Source organism: Sorex araneus, chromosome 1 (assembly GCF_027595985.1).
Source record: "Sorex araneus isolate mSorAra2 chromosome 1, mSorAra2.pri, whole genome shotgun sequence".
Lineage (NCBI taxonomy): Eukaryota > Metazoa > Chordata > Mammalia > Eulipotyphla > Soricidae > Sorex > Sorex araneus.
In genome coordinates, this window is record NC_073302.1 from 242,592,921 (window position 1) to 242,612,215 (window position 19,295).

Below are 19,295 nucleotides of genomic sequence, written 5' to 3' on the forward strand. Positions count from 1 at the left end.
AAATAAAACACAACTCCAAAACACCAGGGATGGAAGAAACACTGTAACCCAAGGTATAGTGGCCATATAACAACCAAAAAAACCCCATACCCAATGGTAAAAAACTGAAAGCCTTTCCCTTGGGATCAGGTGCAAGGCAAAGTTGTGCAGTTTCTACACTCTTACTCAACATAGTTTTGAAAAACCTTGCCACAGCTTTCAGACAAGATACAAAATCAAATGAATACAAACTGGAAAAGTTGAAATTCTTTCACTATTTGCAAACAATTAATTTACATTTAAAATCCTAATGATTCCATAAAAAACAAAAAAACTTTAATAAGGTAGTAGGTTACAAAATTAACAAGCTAAAATCTGTGGCATTTCTGTATGTAAACAATGCAGTAGAAAAAAACTGAAAGTAAAAAGTCAATGCCTCTAAAAATAGTAATGAAAAGCATCAAGTACCTAAGAATTAAAGGATATGAAAGACTTATACTGTTTAAACTATAAACTACTGCTGAAAGAAATAGAAGAGGCAACCAAAGAATGGAAAGCTATTTGCTGTTCATAAATTAGAAGAATCAATGTTGTCAAAATGACCTTCCTACCAGAAGTATTGTACTAAATGCACTACCCATTAATGTCCAATGACATTATTCAAAGATTTGAAATAAACTACTAAAATTTGTATAGAGCCATAATCCCCTCACCCCCCCCCCAAAAAAAAAAGCATTTTGGTGTGGGGGAAGAGGAGGAGAGGAGAGGATGCAGGTATATTCTGCCAACTTTCAAGTATACTACAAAGTTATAATAATCAACACTGCATGGTATTAGACTAAAGACAGATCAGCAAACCAATGAAATGAACTGAGAGTTCTAAGTTAAAAACACAGGTTTGGGGCCGGAGCGATAGCACAGCGGGTAGGGCATTTGCCTTGCACGCGGCCGACCCGGGTTCGATCCCCAGAATTCCATATGGTCCCCCAAACACCGCCAGGAGTAATTCCTGAGTGCAAAGCCAGGAGTAACCCCTGAGCATCGCTGGGTGTGACCCAAAAAGCAAAAAAAAAAAAACAAAAAAAAAACAAAAAAAAAACCAGGTTTATAGGCAGTTAATCTATAACAAAGGAGCTAAATACATGAAGCGGAACAAAGAAAATCTAAGAAAACCAGATAACTACAGTAAGAAAATGAAATTGAGACCTTATCTCACACAAGTCACAGAAATTAATGCAAAGTGTATTAAAGACCTTGAGAATAATCCAGAGTCCATAAAAGACACTGGAGACAACACAGGCAAAACTCTCCAAGAAATGGATCTAAGAGGTGTCTTCAACAAGCTGACCACAGGCAAAGACAACAAAAAAGGCTACATCAAATTAAAAGGTCCTGTGCAGCAAAAGAAACCTAAGCTAAAATAAAAAATTTAGACACCCTACTGAATAGGAGGAAATATTCACACACAATGCATCAGATAAAGAGCTGACATGCAAGATCTATAAGGCGCTCACAAAGCTCAACAACAAAAAATCAACAATCCAATCCAAAAATAGAGGGAGATGAACAGACACAAAGAATATACACAGGTATATGAAAACATGTATATGAAAAAGTGCTTAACATCACTTATAAGTAGGGAAATGCAAATCAAAACAACAGTGAGATATCATCTCCACACCACTGAGAATAGCATGTATCAAAAAATCTGGAAATAGCCAGTATTGGTGAGACTGTGATGAGAAAGCCATCCTCATTCACTATTGGTAGGAATGCCATTTGGTTCAATCTCTGTAGAAAGAATACGGAGGTTTCCCAATAAAGTGAAATTAGAGCTACTATATGACACAGCAATACCACTTCTTGAAGTCTATACCCAAAACATAAAAACATTAATTTGAGAGGGTATATGTACAGCTATGTTCACTGTAGCACTAGTACAATAGCCAAGATATGGAAACAACCCAAATGTCCAACTATGGATTTAGTACCACTGTTGTCCCATTGTTCACCGATTTGCCGCAGCAGGCACCAATAACGTCTCCATTGTGAGACTTGTTGTTACTGTTTTGGGCATATCAAATACACCACGGATAGTCTGCCAGGCTCTGCTGTGCAGGTGGGATACTCTTAGTAGCTTGCCGGGCTCTCTTCGAGGAACGTAAGAATCGAACCTGGGTTGGCCGTGTGCAAGGCAAACGCCCTACCTGCTGTGTTATGCCTCCAGTCCAACTATGGATGATGGATAAAAAAATGTAATACATCTACACAATGGAATACTATTCAGCTCTAAGAAAGGTGGGAAAATGATACAATTTACTGCTGTATGGATGGAACTAAGGGTATAATGCTAAGTAAGTCAGAAGCAAAGAGATACAGAATAATCTCTTATAGAATAATACAAAATATCAAAATAATTACAGAATTTCTGTAACATGCAGATTAGTTACAGAAATATACAGAATAATCTACCTTACTGTATGTCTTAAAAATAACAATAAATATGCAATAAATGGTTAAAGGTAACAGAACTGACTTTAGGGAGCTTGCAAGAGGGTAGGGGTGTGTTGAACAGAAGGCTCATTCATAGAGGGAAGTGGTACTCTGGTGATGAGTGTAGTTAAAGAAACCATCATTAATAGTATTGTAAACCAAAGTTCCTCAATAAAGATTATGAAAATTAAAAGTTCAAGAACACATGCCACATGAAAGATAAACATATGTAAATAAAGAATGTGCCTACAAAGGAAACAGAAAATTATTCCAGGAATATAGCAAGTTGCATATATTTAAAATCATCACCATTCTCAAAAAAAAAAAAAAAAACAAAACTTTTAGGTTTTCTTTCCATAGAACTTTGTAATGCATTAACAAATTAAAAATCTGAATAAGAAGGATTTCAAGGAAATGAAGACAAAGGCAGAAGAAAAACATAAGAAAACTGGTAGACAAGTTCCAATCCAAGTCAAATATCTGACTACACTCTTTAGGTAAGAAAATATATGGGGGTGGGGGAAGGAGACTGTATGCAAAGGAGAGATGAAGAATTAAATATGCAGTACAAGTGAGTATGGGCTATGAGACATGACCTCAAGACTGAATGTGCCTACCACATGGCAAGCATATATCACTGTGAAACATAAAAGATGAGAAACATGTTTTCACAATAACCCTGATCCACTCAGATGATTTTTCCTTAATTACACTGATGCCAGAAGATAATAAAGGAGTATCAAATTCTGAAGGAAAATTTTTCCGTACCTAGAATTTTAAAACATCTTAAACTGCCAAGTATGATTAAGGCTTTTATCAAAAATACAAGAATTTTTAAAATTTACCTCTAAAATATCTCTCTCCAAAGTAAATTACTTTAATATACACTGTCACAAAATATAGGATGAAATAATGAAATCCAGAAATCAATAAATCCAACCCGGAATTATAAAACGAGAAAAGCTAGAATGAAACCAAAAACTAGAATAGAACAAAGGATTAAAAAAAGTCTAAGGATGAAGTTACCCAACAAAAGTGGGCTTAATACTACCTAGAGTATAGAACAAATGAAATAAAAAATAAACATGAAAAAGCACATTAGAACAAACTACATGACAATAAAACTCAAGCAAACAATAATCAAAATAAAGATTCAAGTAAAGGAAAAGACACAAAAAGGGCTGTAGTAGTTGAATACTGATACATGACAGGATATACATTTCAAGCATAAGCCACTGTGGGAAATATAATTTGTAAAGAAAAAATAATTGTTTATTTGAAATATAATGATAATAATATACTTTATAATTTGAAGGGTTGTTGGTAGGAAGTATGATACCATCAGTTTCTAATTTTGTTGGTAGAGTATAATGCCACTAATGTAATTCTTCTAATAGAGGCAATTAATAGTATCAAAAAAATGAAAAGAGTTAAAATGCTCAACCCCCCTAGTTTTTCCCATAATAATTTTTTTTGATGTTAAGGGGATCTTTTATAGTAACTAATAATTCTTTTGGTTGAAATTAACAATTGTCTGAAGTTCAATGACTTAAAAATTTTACTCTGTTCACTTATCTTTTCAAATAAAAATAAATTAAAAAATAGTTTTTACTTAGAATGTATAGAATGAGTACATTTGTTAAAAAAAAAATTTTTTGTTTTGTTTTGTTTTTTTGGTCACACCTAGCGATGCTCAGGGGTTACTCTTGGTTCTGCAACTCAGGATTTAATCCTGCTGTTGCTTGGGGACCCTATGGGATGCCGGGGATCAAACCCAGGTTGGCTGCCTGCAAGGCAAATGTCCTACCCGCTGTACTATGGCTCCGCCCCCTTATTAAATAAATTTTTTAATCTATCAATAATAAAATGATGTCTGTAATGAAATACTAATGCTAATGATGTTATTTCTAGGAAGTGTAACTCTAGCTTAGTGTTTGCTCTTACTTTTTGATTTTCTGCACTATTTGATTTTAAAAATACATAGAAATATGTGTATTTTACCATTAAAAAATGTTACTTTGAAAGTGCCATGAAAGTTTAATTAGTTCTACTCACCAATAGCTTTGGTATAATGTCTTGCTCCAAGAAGTAGTTCTGGGGCTCGGTACCAGAATGTTACAACTACTGGATCCAAATCTGCTAAAGGCTTCAAAGGTGAATTAAATAATCGGGCAAAGCCCATATCAGCTGTAAAAAAAGGAAATGAATGTTAAACAGAATTTTATAAATTTATTTGTTCATTAAGTCTACTATTAATATTTACAGATGAAAAAGTGTGAATTTGGTGAAAATAGCCACAAAACATTCCATGTTTTTCAAAAATCTAATATGAAACAAATTTGAGATTTTCATTCTTTGTAATTACTGTGACAAGCTCTTTAAATGGGCTAGAGACATTATAACTACTCTGTAAAGATTTCTTCCCATCTGTCATACCCCATTAGGGAGTTATTAAGCTATCTTTCCACTATCTGTAAAGGTCATAAGCAAAAAGAAACCAAATCAAATAGATTAAGACTTTCTATTATTTCTATTAATAAGCCTGTTCACTGTTTTAATCAGATTTTAAATATATGATACATTAACAACACTAATCTCCCACTCCAGAATTTATGTGGTTTTAATTTTATGAATCTTAAAATTATCAGTTTCTTTTTTAACTAGGAAATAATCTAAAGATCATATAATTCAAGTGCCACCTTTTAAAATGAAACCAGAGTTAGAACAAATTAAATGATTTGACAAAACTCACTTTTCAGAGTGATTCTGTGTCCTTTTAGTATCAAGTATACAGCCATTCATTATACACAGCTTTTCCAAATATATTCTGACCACTTTTATAACATTTATTGAAAATTTCTGAGATTTACCCACCATTTGTTCAGATCTGCTCTTCTAATAAATTTTTGCTCAAACGGGTCCTGGTCCATTTACTTATAAAGGTTATATGAAATACCACAGAAATTTGGCAATGAATAAAAACTGTGAGTTTGATTTAATAAATATTGTGTACAGAAAAGCTAGTATTTCTTCTTAAATATGAGTACTGTAGGCTGTGGAATGTCTCCCAAACCAGCATCCTCATACACATTTCTGAAAAGTACAATTTCAAGCTAATTTTCACAGAATATATAAAAATTTCTCCAAATCTTACAGTGAAGAACACATCTAAGTCTGTTTGGCTGGGTACTTTTCTTTTTAATAATCTACATATTTTAAGAGCTTACATTTGAATTTAATGCCAGCAAACTGGACTGGATAGAACCCTTTAAAACGGTGTTCCACCTTTTCACACTGGCTGACCTGTAGCGGTCCTCAGACCAGGGGTTGAAAACCACCACCTGAAAAGCACATATTTAATTAATCTGCAGTGATGAAACTAAGTTAAGTTCAGGACCGAGTTCTCAGAAGTTTAGACTAGGAGTATTCTAAAGTACATCAAATGTTCCTACTACTAAAACATTTGTAAAGTTTATGTTAAAAGAAAATTTCCATGAGATTTTGGGGATTTACAGGGAGTGACAAAGAAGGGGGGTCAGGAACACCCAGGTTTTTCTTTGTGGGTTAAGTAATGCAAATCAGATAATAATTATAATTCATGTTAAATTCTGTAATCATAAAGTACTGACTTTGTTACATACTCCTAAATTACACTGCCTTTGAATCAATATAATTATTATAACATTTTCTGACCAATACATTAAACAAATTATTAAAATGTGGCATATAAATTGGAAATGATTTTTTTTTAAAAAAAGAGTATAGTTCTAAACTTATAGGTCAACAGAGAGAAGGGGGAGGGGAGAGGATGGATATAGAAAAACAGAGCTATAAGAAAACATTCAAGGTACAAAATAGTTTTGTTTTTCAAGTACTAGGGATCAAACCCAGGGCTTCAAATATGTAAGGCATGTACTGTACTACTGAGCCATACCCTCTATTCCTATTTGCTACATTCGCCCCTCCTCCTGCTCCCACCATTGGGCAAAGGACCCGAAATGAAACAGACTTGTTATAATTTTTGTTTGTTTTGTGGCCACACCCAGTGATGCTCAGGGGTTACTCCTGGCTCTGCACTCAGGAATTACTCCTGGCAGTTCTCTGTGGACCATAATGGGATGCTGGGGGTTGAACCTGGGTCAACCACATGGAAGAGAAGAGCCCTACCCGCTGTACTATCGCTCCAGCTCCAGCTTGTTAGAACTTAAGGTTCTAGACTAACTGGTCTGACTAGCTTCCCTGGTTTGTAATTCCTAATTTAGATAAGGTAAACAGAGGCATCTGTTCTCATCTAGTAATGTTCAAGTGAATAGAAACTTAAGATTATTATATTGCTGTAAACCCTGAAACTAAAGGCAAGACTGGCTTCTAACAGATAGCAGTCACTCGCTCATCTCTGAAGGGTATTTTTAATAAAAGCAAGGGTGTCTAAGAATCAGCATAGTTTATTTTTCATTAGGACACTTCAGTCTGAAGTTTAACACTTTTTAAGAGTAAAAACATTTTTTATATGTGTATTGTTCAGAAATGGCTTCAACACATAAACTACAAGATATATGCATTATTATTACAGCAAAAATTAGAAGTGATATGGCTGTCTTCAAAGTTTGAAAGCGTACTACACTGTGACTTATCAAAGATATAACGTACCAATTTTTACTCTTCCTCGCTCAGGACCTTCACCCATAACTAAAATATTAGCAGGTTTCTGTGGAAACAAAATAGTGTTTTTTTTTCAGTAGACAGCAGTGTTTTGTTTGTTTTGTTTTTTTTAATAGACAGTATGCCAATAACACAAATCCCCCTTTTAAAGAAAAACCAAAAACTCACTCAAAAAATTAAAATTAAGCACAGGAAGTCACAAAAAAAATACCCTCTGTGTACATATGCAAAAGAAATATGCAAACTTTAGTAAGGCCCAATTATGACAGAGCTTTTATGTAAAACAAAGGCCCTTTAAAGTACTTTTATCAGTCCGTTTTCACGACTAAGGGCATCTGACAAAGTTAAAATACAGTTTATTCCAATTACATAAAATGTTCTGCAACTTTAAAGGATAATGAATCTTCAAAGATCAGTTATCACTCAGTAATAAATTAATTACAAATAAATGGTCACTTGCTATTTTGGGGGAGGGAAAGGGCAAGGCATATATTTGTTTAAACAAATCCCTGAGATACTGATTTAACAGTCTTTTTCAAATGAGTTAGCAAATGGGAATATATCATATGACTTAACAGTTTTGAGATTCTTATTTTTTAATAAAAAGATAGCTAACACTAACAAAATTTTACAAAAGGAATATTTCACACTTATCTTCTTAAGTCCAGAAATATGCAGAACTGAGGCCGGAGCAATATACAGATGGTTAAGGTACTTGACTTACACACAGCCTACCCAGATATGGTCCCCCCTAACCCCCTCCAGGAGTGGTGCCTGAGCACACCATGAGGAATAAGCCCTGACCACCACCAGATATAAATCCTTCAAAAAATATGTATGTATGTGTGTATATTATACATATATATGTAACAATATATCACTGTCACTGTCATCCCGTTGCTCATCGATTTGTTCGAGTAAGCACCAGTAACATCTCTCATTGTGAGACTTATTATTACTGTTTTTGGCATATCCAATACGCCACGGGTAGCTTGCCAGGCTCTGCCCTGCGGGCGCGATACTTTCGGTAGCTTGCCAGGCTCTCCGAGAGGGGCGGAGGAATCGAACACGGGTCGGCTGCATGAAAGGTGAACACTCTACCACATATACATGTTATATAAAACTCATCAAAAATCTGTTGTGTACAAGTACATAAGGAATATATACTAATACACTGATATATTGTCTTTCTTCGAGGAGAAAAGGGGGTACATGAAAGAGGAAAAGAGAGAGAAGTCGTTTCCAAACCTTAGCTCCCATCCTTCTATCGGACTGATCCAACTTTAGTTCTACCTGTCTGCTAAACAAAGGTGAAACTAATTTTGTGTGTTCTCAAATACTGAGCAAGGATAGGGTTTGAGTGTATATGGCATGGTACCAAACCACCATCAATATGGCGCCAAAACAAACACAAATACTAGTCAGAGCAATCACATGAAAGATTTTATAATGAAGACTGTTAACACTGGTATCAGTTCACTACTTTCCTAGCCATATTTATTGATAACCCCTGCACTATTACTGACGAAATATAATATTCCTATAGTACCTGCTCCAACAAAAAAAATTTTTAATTATATTCCTGTGAACTATATTCCCATGAAATATTTCACATAAATAAAACTGCTTTTCTGTATCAAGTAAGACAATTAACGAAAGACCCAGTAGAGTCTCCTTACGGCTCTAATCTACCTATGAATGAATTTCTGAGACTTGCATAAAATGCTGAAGGCAAAAGGAGGGTTCTCCTAGAAGAATCAGGCAGCATTTCTAACTGGATGAAGGGAAGTTTTGTTCTCAATTCACAAAGGGTTGGAGAGGGAGCTTTCTTGCTATGCTACAGTACCACTCATCCGAACCCTAGAGCACATGCCCTGAACTTTGAATTTGTTCTATTTTGGAACTTCCAAACAGTATTCAGAAGACTGTGGCTTACAATTGGAGACCTTCTACCAACTAGGATGGAGAAGCTAAATGCCAGGGCTACTTAGGCTACCTCAGTGGCATGAGGGACTCCTGATAAATGTGGCTAGTGCTAAGGTATGAGGAAAATGAGGCAGTGCCAGAAGCTAAACTAGGGTCCTGAACATGCAAGGCAGGTACCTCTGGCCCATCTCCCCAACTCCATATTCCTTACACTTTAACCAAATATTAACTCTCTTCCCATCTAATATTATTTTTAATGATTCATTACTAAAATATTACTTCAGGGGCAAAAGTAATAGGAGTAATATCAGGTAGGGCACTTGCCTTGCATGCGGCTGACCCAGGTTCAATCTCCAGCAACCCAGAAGGTCCCCCCATGCACCTCCAGGAGTGATTCCTGAGTGCAGAGGCAGGAGTAAGCCATAAGCACTGCTAAGTGTGGCCCCAAAATAAAACTACTTCAACACTGTTCCCGCATCATTCTGCAAGTCCCTATTATGGGATTTAAGTCCTTATGGTATGTTCCCATCAGTTGATCAGCACCATTATCACTCCATACTCCTTTAAAGCTCCATTTCTCACAACTCTTGTCATTATTTCTGCCCCAAAGGGCCTTTTGTTTCTGCTACAGGCAAAATCTGAATTTTCTCCTCCTTAATTCACAGGGATTCTAAATATATAAAAATCACTTACAGTTTAAAAAGAGAGACACTTTCAAAGCCAAGAACTGGCTGAGTTATTTAGGGTTTGGGTCCAAAGCTCCAGTTAATAACTAAAAATTATTTCACTAGACAACTCTTTGCCTATTGTATGATCTGAGGGAAATCTGAGAGTTAAAAACATTACTAATATTAACTTATAAGCAAATTTAAACTCAGTCTAGGAGTGCTACATAGTTATACACAAATAAAAGAGACAATCTTGATTTTTACTTGGTGGGGTAGGTGTTAGGGGTCATACCCAGTTATGCTCAGGGATTATTTCTGATTCTGTGCTCATGGGCTACTTCTGGTGGTGCTCAGGAGACCGTTAGCATTATAAGAATGGCAAAGGAGTTAGTCATATGCCACGCAAGCACCCTATTATTCTCTGTACTATCTCTCCAGCTCCTCCTATGTGTTATTTTAATAAATGTCATTTTTTATGGTAGCAATTCGTATGTCAGACATGATGATTTTATAGACAAATTGAACATTAAATTTCTTTTGTAAATATGAGCCAAAGAAAATCTCAAGAGAGGGGCTGGAGCGATAGCACAGCGGGTGGGGCAATTTGCCTTGCACGCGGCCGACCCGGGTTCAATTCCCAGCATCCCATATGGTCCCCTGAGCACCGCCAGGGAGTGATTCCTGAGTGTAGAGCCAGGAGTGACCCCTGTGCACCGCCAGGTGTGACCCAAAAAGCAAAAAAAAAAAAAAAAAAAACAGAAAATCTCAAGAGAAAAGATAAAAATATCCAAACATCATGAATACTTTTCTCAACATTTCTGCTGTAATGCTTATTGATTAGTTTTAAGAAAGGCTTAGAAAGGCTTCAAGGATATATTTTTGCTTTAGTATGTAACACCACATTGAAACAGTATCCTTTTAAGCAAAGGAATAAATCATTAGTTTCCTGTAAAATATTATTTTGTTTTGCATAATTAAAAAATAATTTAGGAGAATTTCCCTATTTGCCTCATAATAGGAACAACATGAAAATTACTTATAACATCTAAGTTCATATACTCTAAAGAGTCCAAGAACTATACAAATTAGTCATATTAATTACTAAACATCAAAGAGGGAATAATTTTGTTTTAAATTTCTGAAACACATCTGGCAGTGCTCAAAGCTTACTCCCAGTTCTGCACTCAAGAATCACTCCTGGTGAGCTTGGAGCACCACAAGGAATGCTGGAGATCAAACCCTGGTTGCCGCGTGCATGGCAAGCAACCTGACTGCTATAGTATCTCTCCAGCCCTGACACCAATCTGTTCTAACCGGCAACATCAATAAACCAGACCAGAAAAATCTCATGGAGGAAATGAATAATACCTGACCTGCCCAAAATGGAAAAGACCATGAGATGGTCTAGAAGATAGAACAGGAGAGAGGGATCTTGAGAATTCACAACATAAAAATAAGTAACTACAGAGTTTGGTCTATATACAGTAGTGGAAGATGGAGGCAGAAATTTGAATAGTACACAATATCTTGGCAGTACTGAGGCACATGAATATGTTGACTAGTTTTCACTTATCTAGGACTCAGAATTATATTTTTTGTCATTCAATACAGATATGTTTAATGAAAAAATTATCTTCATGGGAGTCATGAAAATAGATGGCACTTCCTTTCTCCCTGTAGCCTCCTCTATTAAATCTTTGCTTTTATCTATTTACAAGGTAAAGTGAAACTAAAATTCTTTTTACCAAATTGTGAACATATAATCAAAAGTATTTGAATTAGCAAACATAATTTATATTTAGGCAATTAAGGCATAGAATACTACTTTATGTGATAATGAGATCAATCTGAATTATAAGCCCCTTAATTAACTCTGACAAGATGATTTACTTACTCTCTCAAAGACTAACAAAAACAACATTCACTTCATCAACTAAATGGGACACGAATACAACAACAAAGAATATCCACTGACAGAAAAAAGAGAGGTTAGGAGGACTGGTCAGTGGTTGGAATTAACCCCAAGGGTGTGTGAGGCTGAGGGTAAGAAAGAGAAGAGACCACTATGACAGTAACAGCTGGGAATGATCATGCTTGACAAGAGTTGAGGGTTAAAAGTAGGTACTGATATATTCTTGATAACCTTTCAGTATCAATATTGCAAAAGACTGCCCAAAACGAGAGAAAAAGAGAGAGACAGAGAAAGAGACAGAGCCATAGAGACAACAGAGAGAGAAAGAGAAGAAAAGAGCCTGCCATAGAGACAGGCAGGGATGGGGAGATGGGAGGGAACCTGGGGACACTGGTGCTGGAAAAATGTACACTGGTGGAGGGATGGGTGTTGGAATACTGTATGACTGAAATCCAATCAGCTTTGTAAGGGTCTATCTCACAGTGATTCAATAAAAAAGTGAAAAAAAAAAGCCACAACACAGGAACTGCATGACAATAGGAAAAAAAACCACCTTATCTACATACAGGGAGAGCCTATTTGTTCCTAATAAAGAATGTATGCACATATTAATATGCGTAACTTTACAAATATATTTTCCAAACATAACTGATTTAATTAACATTTGTGTAAAGCTTTAAGTTTAAATTATATAACATAATTTAAACAAAGTCTGAAAAAATACGATATCAACTATTACTAAAGGGGCAGAAATAAGATTATAAAATCAGTTTGCAAAAAAGATCTAGTTTAATTATGAGCTCAGCCAAATTCACACAAAAAAAATAGTCTATATGCAACCTAAAAATTGTTAACTTCAAATTCTACACAATGATAACAAACTTTTCTTTTTGGTTGGGCAGAGGTGGGGGTCAGGTCCAACAGTGTTCATGGGATACTTTGTGACTGAGGATTCCCCCAGAAGCACTAGAGGGACCATGCAGTACCAGGGATGGAATCCAGGCCACCTGTACTCACAATTTTTTTTTTTAATTTCATTTCTATGGATTTTTTTTAAGTTTATTGACTCACCGTGAGATAGTTATAAGCTTTCATGTTAGGTTACAATCACACAATGATCAAACACCCATCCCTCCACCAGTGCACATTCCCCACCACCAATATCCCGGGTATACCCCCTCCTTTCCCAACCTCCTCCTGCTTCCATGGCAGACAATATTCCCCAGATTCTCTCTCTACTTTTGGTCATTATGGCTTGTAACACAGACACTGAGAGGTCATCATGTTTGGTCCATTATCTACTTTCGGCATGCATCTCCCATCCCAACTGGTTCCTCCAGCCATCATTTTCTTAGTGATCCATTCTCTATTCCATCTGCCTTCTCCCCTCCGCTCATGAAGCAGTCTTCCAGCTATGGGGCAATCCTCCTGGCCCTTCTATCTACTGTCCCTGGGTGTCAGTCTCATGTCATGTTATTCTATACTCCACAAATGAGTGCAGTCCTTCGATATCTGCCCCTCTCTTTCTGACTCATTTCACTTAGCATGATACTCTCCATGTCTATCCATGTATAAGCAAATTTCATGACTTTATCCTAACAGCTGCACAGTATTCCATTGTGTAGAGGTACCAAAGTCTCTTTAACCAGTCATCTGTTTTAGGGCACTCAGATTGTTTCCATATTTTGGCTATTGTGAACAGTGCTGCAATGAATATATAGGTACAGATGTCATTTCTACTGTGCTTTATTGCATCATCGGGATATACTCCCAGAAGTGGTACTGCGGGGTCATATGAAAGCTCAATTTCTAGTTTTGAAGGACTATCCATATTGTTTTCCAGAAAGGCTGGACCAGTCGGCATTCCCACCAACAGTGAAAGAGAGTCCCTTTTTCCCCACATCCATGCCTGTGCTCACAATTCTTAGCAACATGGATTGAACAGAAGACAGAAGAACACAGGGTAAACCTATTGTGGGATTTAGAATAACTGGATGAAGGAATGCAGTGGTTTAAAGAGAGGACGCCCATATCACCTTTGTCCCTGAATTCAGGGAGAAGGAAAGAAGTAAAGGGAAAGGGAGAAGAGTTAGATGAGAAGCTGTTGGGGGACACGAGTTAAGGGCATTCAGATATATCTGTAGTGTTGAGATGATAGAGATAACTATCCAAATCAAAGAGTCAGTAACACTGAAATCATGAGACCCAAACTTTAGCAACCGAACTTTAAAAGGTGCCTGGCAGGCTGGGGCTGGGGGTTGGGAGGTAGTATTAGAGGGCACCTGAGAACACTGATGGAGGGAAGTTGACACTGGTAGTGGGATGGGTGCTGAAATATTTATGTCTTCAACTCAACTATGAATAACTTTAAAATGTGGTGCTTTAATAAAATTAAAAATTTCATTATTTCTCGTTCAATCTATGTTGTTAAGAATTGTGTGATTTTATCACTCCTTATAGCTGTGTAATTATTTCATTCTAAATACATGACACATCTTCATGATCTACGTATCTGTCATCTAGGTTGATTCCAAGTCTTAGATATTGTACTGAGTACTGCAATGAATAATGGTGTGTATATGTCCTTTTGAATGAATGATTTTCTATCCTGGGGACAGATACCCAGAAGTGGGATTTCTGGGTCATATGGGAGTTCAATTCTGAGTTTACTGAGAACCCTCCGTAATGTTTTACATAGGCATGGGGCCAGACAACATTCCCACAAGTGGTGGATGAAAGTTCTTTTTTTACCACATCCCCACCAAAAAAACTATACCCAGTATTTTTGATATGTCATTCTCACTTGTATGATATCCCACTGTCATCTTGATTTGGATTTTCCCTAATAAAAAGTGATGATGAGCATTTTTTCAAGTGCCCAATGGCTATCTTTTAGTCTTCTCATGAGTGACTTTTGCAGTATGATTTAAAGAATGAGAAGGGACTAGCTAGAGGTATGGGCTACTTTTATATGACTATGTAAGTAGATGTAGGCAGAACTTTTCAGGTAAAAGACAAAACAAAAATGCTGAAGTGCTAAATACACCTGATTTCTTCAAGAAGGTATTTGTAGGTAAGGAATGACATGCAGGAGTATACTAACAGGAATGGAATCATAAAAATCAGTGGAGCCATGGTCTTTAGTAGGAAGCATATTGCTAAAGGAGGGTTGGGGGAACAGCATGGAGCTGGGGGGACACTGGAACAATGGTGGAGGAGAGTTAACACTAGAAAGGAGGATGTGGTGTTGGAATATTTTATGCATGAAACCCTATGTTATTAAATTGTTAATTTATGGTTCCTAAAGAGAAAATTTTTAAAAAAAATCACTAATTTGAAGATCTACAAAATGTTGACTGAGATATGGAGAAAAGAGTATTCTGTGTGTGGCATTGGTTTAATTTACAGCCATTAAGAAAAGCCGTATGGCGGTTACTCACAAAGTTGAAAAAGTATCATATGATCCAGTAATTCAGCTTCTTCCACTTGTGAGTTTGTATATCCAACAGTATATGTGTGTATGTATATATATATATAAAAATACGCTGAAAATATATCAAAGCTCATGCATATATACATTTTATATCATTTAGCCATGAGAAAGAAATCCTGTCACTGCCAACATGAATATACCTTAATTGCATTATGCTAAATAAAATGTCAGAGGAAAAAGATAAATACTAAATACTGTTACTGTCACCATCACTCCATTCCTCATCGATTTGCTCAAGCGGGCACCAGTAATGTCTCCATTGTGAGACTTGTTGTTACTGTTTTTGGCATATTGAATACACCATGGGTAGCTTACCAGGCTCTTTTGTGTGGGTGAGATACTCTCGGTAGCTTACCGGGCTGATGATATGGCATCGTGACTAGTTAATACTGTAGCATATATCTGAAAGTTGCTAAGAGTAGATAACAAATGTTCTCATAAAAGAAACAGTAATCGTGTCAGGTACTGACAGCTTCATCTACAGAGATTACTTCAAATAAATGTACCAAAACTTAAGTGGAATCATATAATGCAGGGTCTAATACACAAATAAAATCCTCTTTACATTCAAAGTGGTTATAATCAGGACAAGAGGTTATAATCAGGAAAAACAGTTCAACATGAATGCCAAGTACTCTGCACAGATTTTCAATCCTTCTATTCTCACAATGATTCTAAATAAGTAGGCATTATGATTCCAACTTATAGGTAAAATGGCTCACATCAGAAAGACCTCAGATGAACTGAGAGATTAATAGCAACCAGTTTATTTATTCTGGCCACAAGTAGAACTAAGTTGAGTTCAAAGACAGGCAGTTTGGATGTGGAGTTTATCCTCCTAATCTCTACATATTACTGCCAGGGTACAACTGAATATTATCAATCAATAAGAGAAAATGGCATTCCCTAATATTGCTATATTACTCTGTAAATGGCCTTAAAATTGTTTATATGATAGATGTACATGTTTATGTTCGTGTAAGGTAAATTAATATCACTAGTGCTTTTATCAGATTTTTAAATATATACTCTAAGTGTTTTTGCTTTTTATTTGTCTTTCAAGCAATTGGGTCAAAGCTATTTATCTTTGCTGTATGATTCCAAAAACTTCTGAAATTGGGCTGTAAGACAACCATGTTTTGAGTTTTCAAACTATTTTTATGGCACTTTTTTTGGTTGATGGCATTTAACAGTTAAGCTAATTTTGCTTTTATTTCTAGTTTTATTTTATTGTGATAGTGCAGTGCCTTAGTAAATATGTTTCTGAGTTTTTTGTTTGTGTGAGAAGGGTGGAAGGGACTTGCAATGATTCTTTGCCAACTGCACAAAGGTGAGAGCTAAGATGGGCTGCTGCTTCTGCCCTGTGTGTCTGGGCTTTAGACAGGTGTCACAGGTGTAAACTGTGATACCTGGGGTCCTCCAGGGAGTCACCAGCGGTAGGGGGACCACATGGTACCAAGAATCAAACTAAGGTCAGTTGCATTCACTGCACGGGCCTTAACCTGTACCATTTTTCTGTGCATATCTCATTGTGTGAACTGTTTCTAAATGTACAATTTTAATTAAATGAATGTTTATTTTTAGAATGTTATTTTATACAGTATCCAAATGCCAACATACTCTACTATACCACATTGCTATATTGTGTCATTTCTTTGGTTACTCTATAGTTTACTCATTTTTACTCATATTCTAATACAAGTCATTAGATAAAATTATATACTTGTACTTTTTTCTATATGTCAATTAGACCATACAAGTCTAATTTCAGTCACTATTAAAAACTGTTCTATCATTTGAATATGAAAGGAATTTTATTTGTGAACTAGACCCTGCATTATTTTATTCCGCTAATTTTTTGTATATATTTTTTGAAGTACAGTTCATATGGTCCTCTAAGCCCTGCCAGGAATGAATCCTGAGCACAGAGCCAGGAGTGAGTCCTAAACACCACCAAGTGTGGCCCAAAAACTAAAATATAAATCAAATTAAATGTTTATCTGATACAGCGGTACCATTTTAAAAATTTTCAAAATAAGACTTCAGATGAATTATCCTCAACATTTTTCCCCTAAACACTTGAAGAATAAGACTATAATATAAACTTCATTAAGTAAGGAAGTAAAATTAATAAGACTGAAAAAAATCAGGGATACTTGTGGGACCTAACTCCATTTCCTCATTTCTAAAGTACGAGTAAAAAATAAAGACAATCTTTATTTCTCCCTACCTTTCCCTCTCAGAAAGGAAAAGACCTTGAAGATCTGGAAAACATTTAATTTTACCAGCTGGTTTTTAATAAGAGAAAATCAAAAAGAAAGAAAATCAAATAAACATCATGAATTCCCATTTGTTTGGGGGGGGCTCACACCTACTGATGCTCGGGTTATTCTTGGCTCTGCACTTGGGAATCACTCCTGGCAAGGCTCAGAGAGGACCATACGGGTTACTGGGGATCGAACACAGATCCACTGTGTGCAAAGCAAGTGCCTTACCCTCTTGTCTCATTTTTATTTGGGGCCATTCCAGCAGAGATCAAAGTCTACTCCTGGGTCTGCCCCACAGCTTGGAAACTGACCTCAATGCTGGGGGACCCCACATCAGGCTGTTTCACACTGGGGACCCCGGAGCGGGGTGGGTGAGACCCCTCCCCGCACCAAGGGACCCAACCCCAGCAAAGACCTCCAGAAACCAGCCGCCATGCCCACAACTGCTCTCCACAAGCTCAGTCCAAGCATCACCCACAAGTATACTTCTGGACCGGCAGCTGCAAATGTTCCATACCACAGGCCCTACCCATACTCCAAGATTACTGCACCACATCTGACAGGGTTCAAAGTAGGAAGCAACCAATTTTAGAGAGAAATATATATTTTTACAAATATATATACACATATGTGTATATATATGTACTATATATACATTATACATTATATATATATGTCTGTATATATACATAAAGCACACAAGGCTCAACCTTTAACAACATGTTAGTGATCTCTTACAGAAGGACTTAATGGTCCCTAGATGAAATACAACCATCTCCACACTCTTACCTCTAAGGATATTTTCTTGTAGAATTTTCATCGGTTTTTCATAACAAACAATACAAAATATATGATTTCGGTTCCACTTTGGGGCAGGGATTAGGGTTCGGGATGAAAACATCCAAAATATGGTGGTGGGAAGCTGTAATGGTGGTGGGATTGGTGTTTGAATATTAAATGTAATGTGAACTACTTTGTAAAATAAAATTTTTTTTTAATTCTAAAACCCTCAATTATCCAAATATCTAATTTCCAAAATAAGCTAACAGAGTTTATACGTGAAACTATATGCTAACAGCTCTGAAAATGTAAATCATTAAATCTGTGGAATTTTGACATATGCTTCTGTTTGTAAAGGTACTGTTTAATAAAACAGAAAGTTTACGAAAAAAAATTTAGAGTTGAAACTAATCTTAAGTTTCAGATATTTATTTTACAACAGATAGAAATCCTCACACTATATGCTTAGAATGCTGATAAACCTGAAGATAAATTATATTTAAATTAAAAATATATATGCAGACAATATAATAAAATGATATTGCATAATCCAAATGTACTGGAGCAAGAAAACTATTTTTAGTTTTGCCTGAGATCCCAGACCTTGGGGCAACAGGGATCCCAAAGCAACAGGGAATAAGCTCAAGGCCTCTGCCCCTGGTAATTTTAAGCTGACAAACCATCTTTCATGCCCAAGGTAAGAAACATGAAAAAGAAATTATTTTTTAATAATATATTACAGATTTAATGTTTAATTATACCTGAGGAAACCTTTAGTTTTGCCAAATCTAGAAAATTAAAATTTCTTGTACTTAATAGAACACTGGCAAAAATCTGCACAAATTCTTGACTCTGAAATGTGGATTAGCTCTTGGGTTATATCCTACAGAAAGACTTTCTTTCATTCTTTTACTCAATCTTATTTCTCATTTGCTCACAGCTACTGATAAGACTTAGTTCTAAAACTGAAAAGGGTTTAATGAAATATATATGTTGCCATGGGCACCAGTGACTTCAAGCAGGTCTAGACATTAATTACATCTGAGAGAGCATATTATTAAAGATTAAATTACTTGGGCAAGTCCTCAGAAATCTAGAAAAGTTTATAGTACTGT

General features: G+C 36.0%; 1 protein-coding gene across 3 annotated transcripts in view; it reads right to left on the bottom strand.

The window, feature by feature from the left end:
• The window catches only part of CDK8 (cyclin dependent kinase 8), a 141,216-nt gene that overhangs the window by 24,347 nt on the left and 97,574 nt on the right, over positions 1–19,295 (bottom strand). For all 3 annotated transcript variants that reach the window (XM_055146973.1, XM_055146968.1, XM_055146962.1), the window contains exons 5-6: positions 7,123–7,180; positions 4,528–4,659 (exon numbers count right to left, since the gene is read on the bottom strand). In XM_055146973.1, the coding sequence (XP_055002948.1) occupies positions 4,528–4,659; positions 7,123–7,180 (190 nt within the window). The remainder of the gene's footprint in view (positions 1–4,527; positions 4,660–7,122; positions 7,181–19,295) is intronic.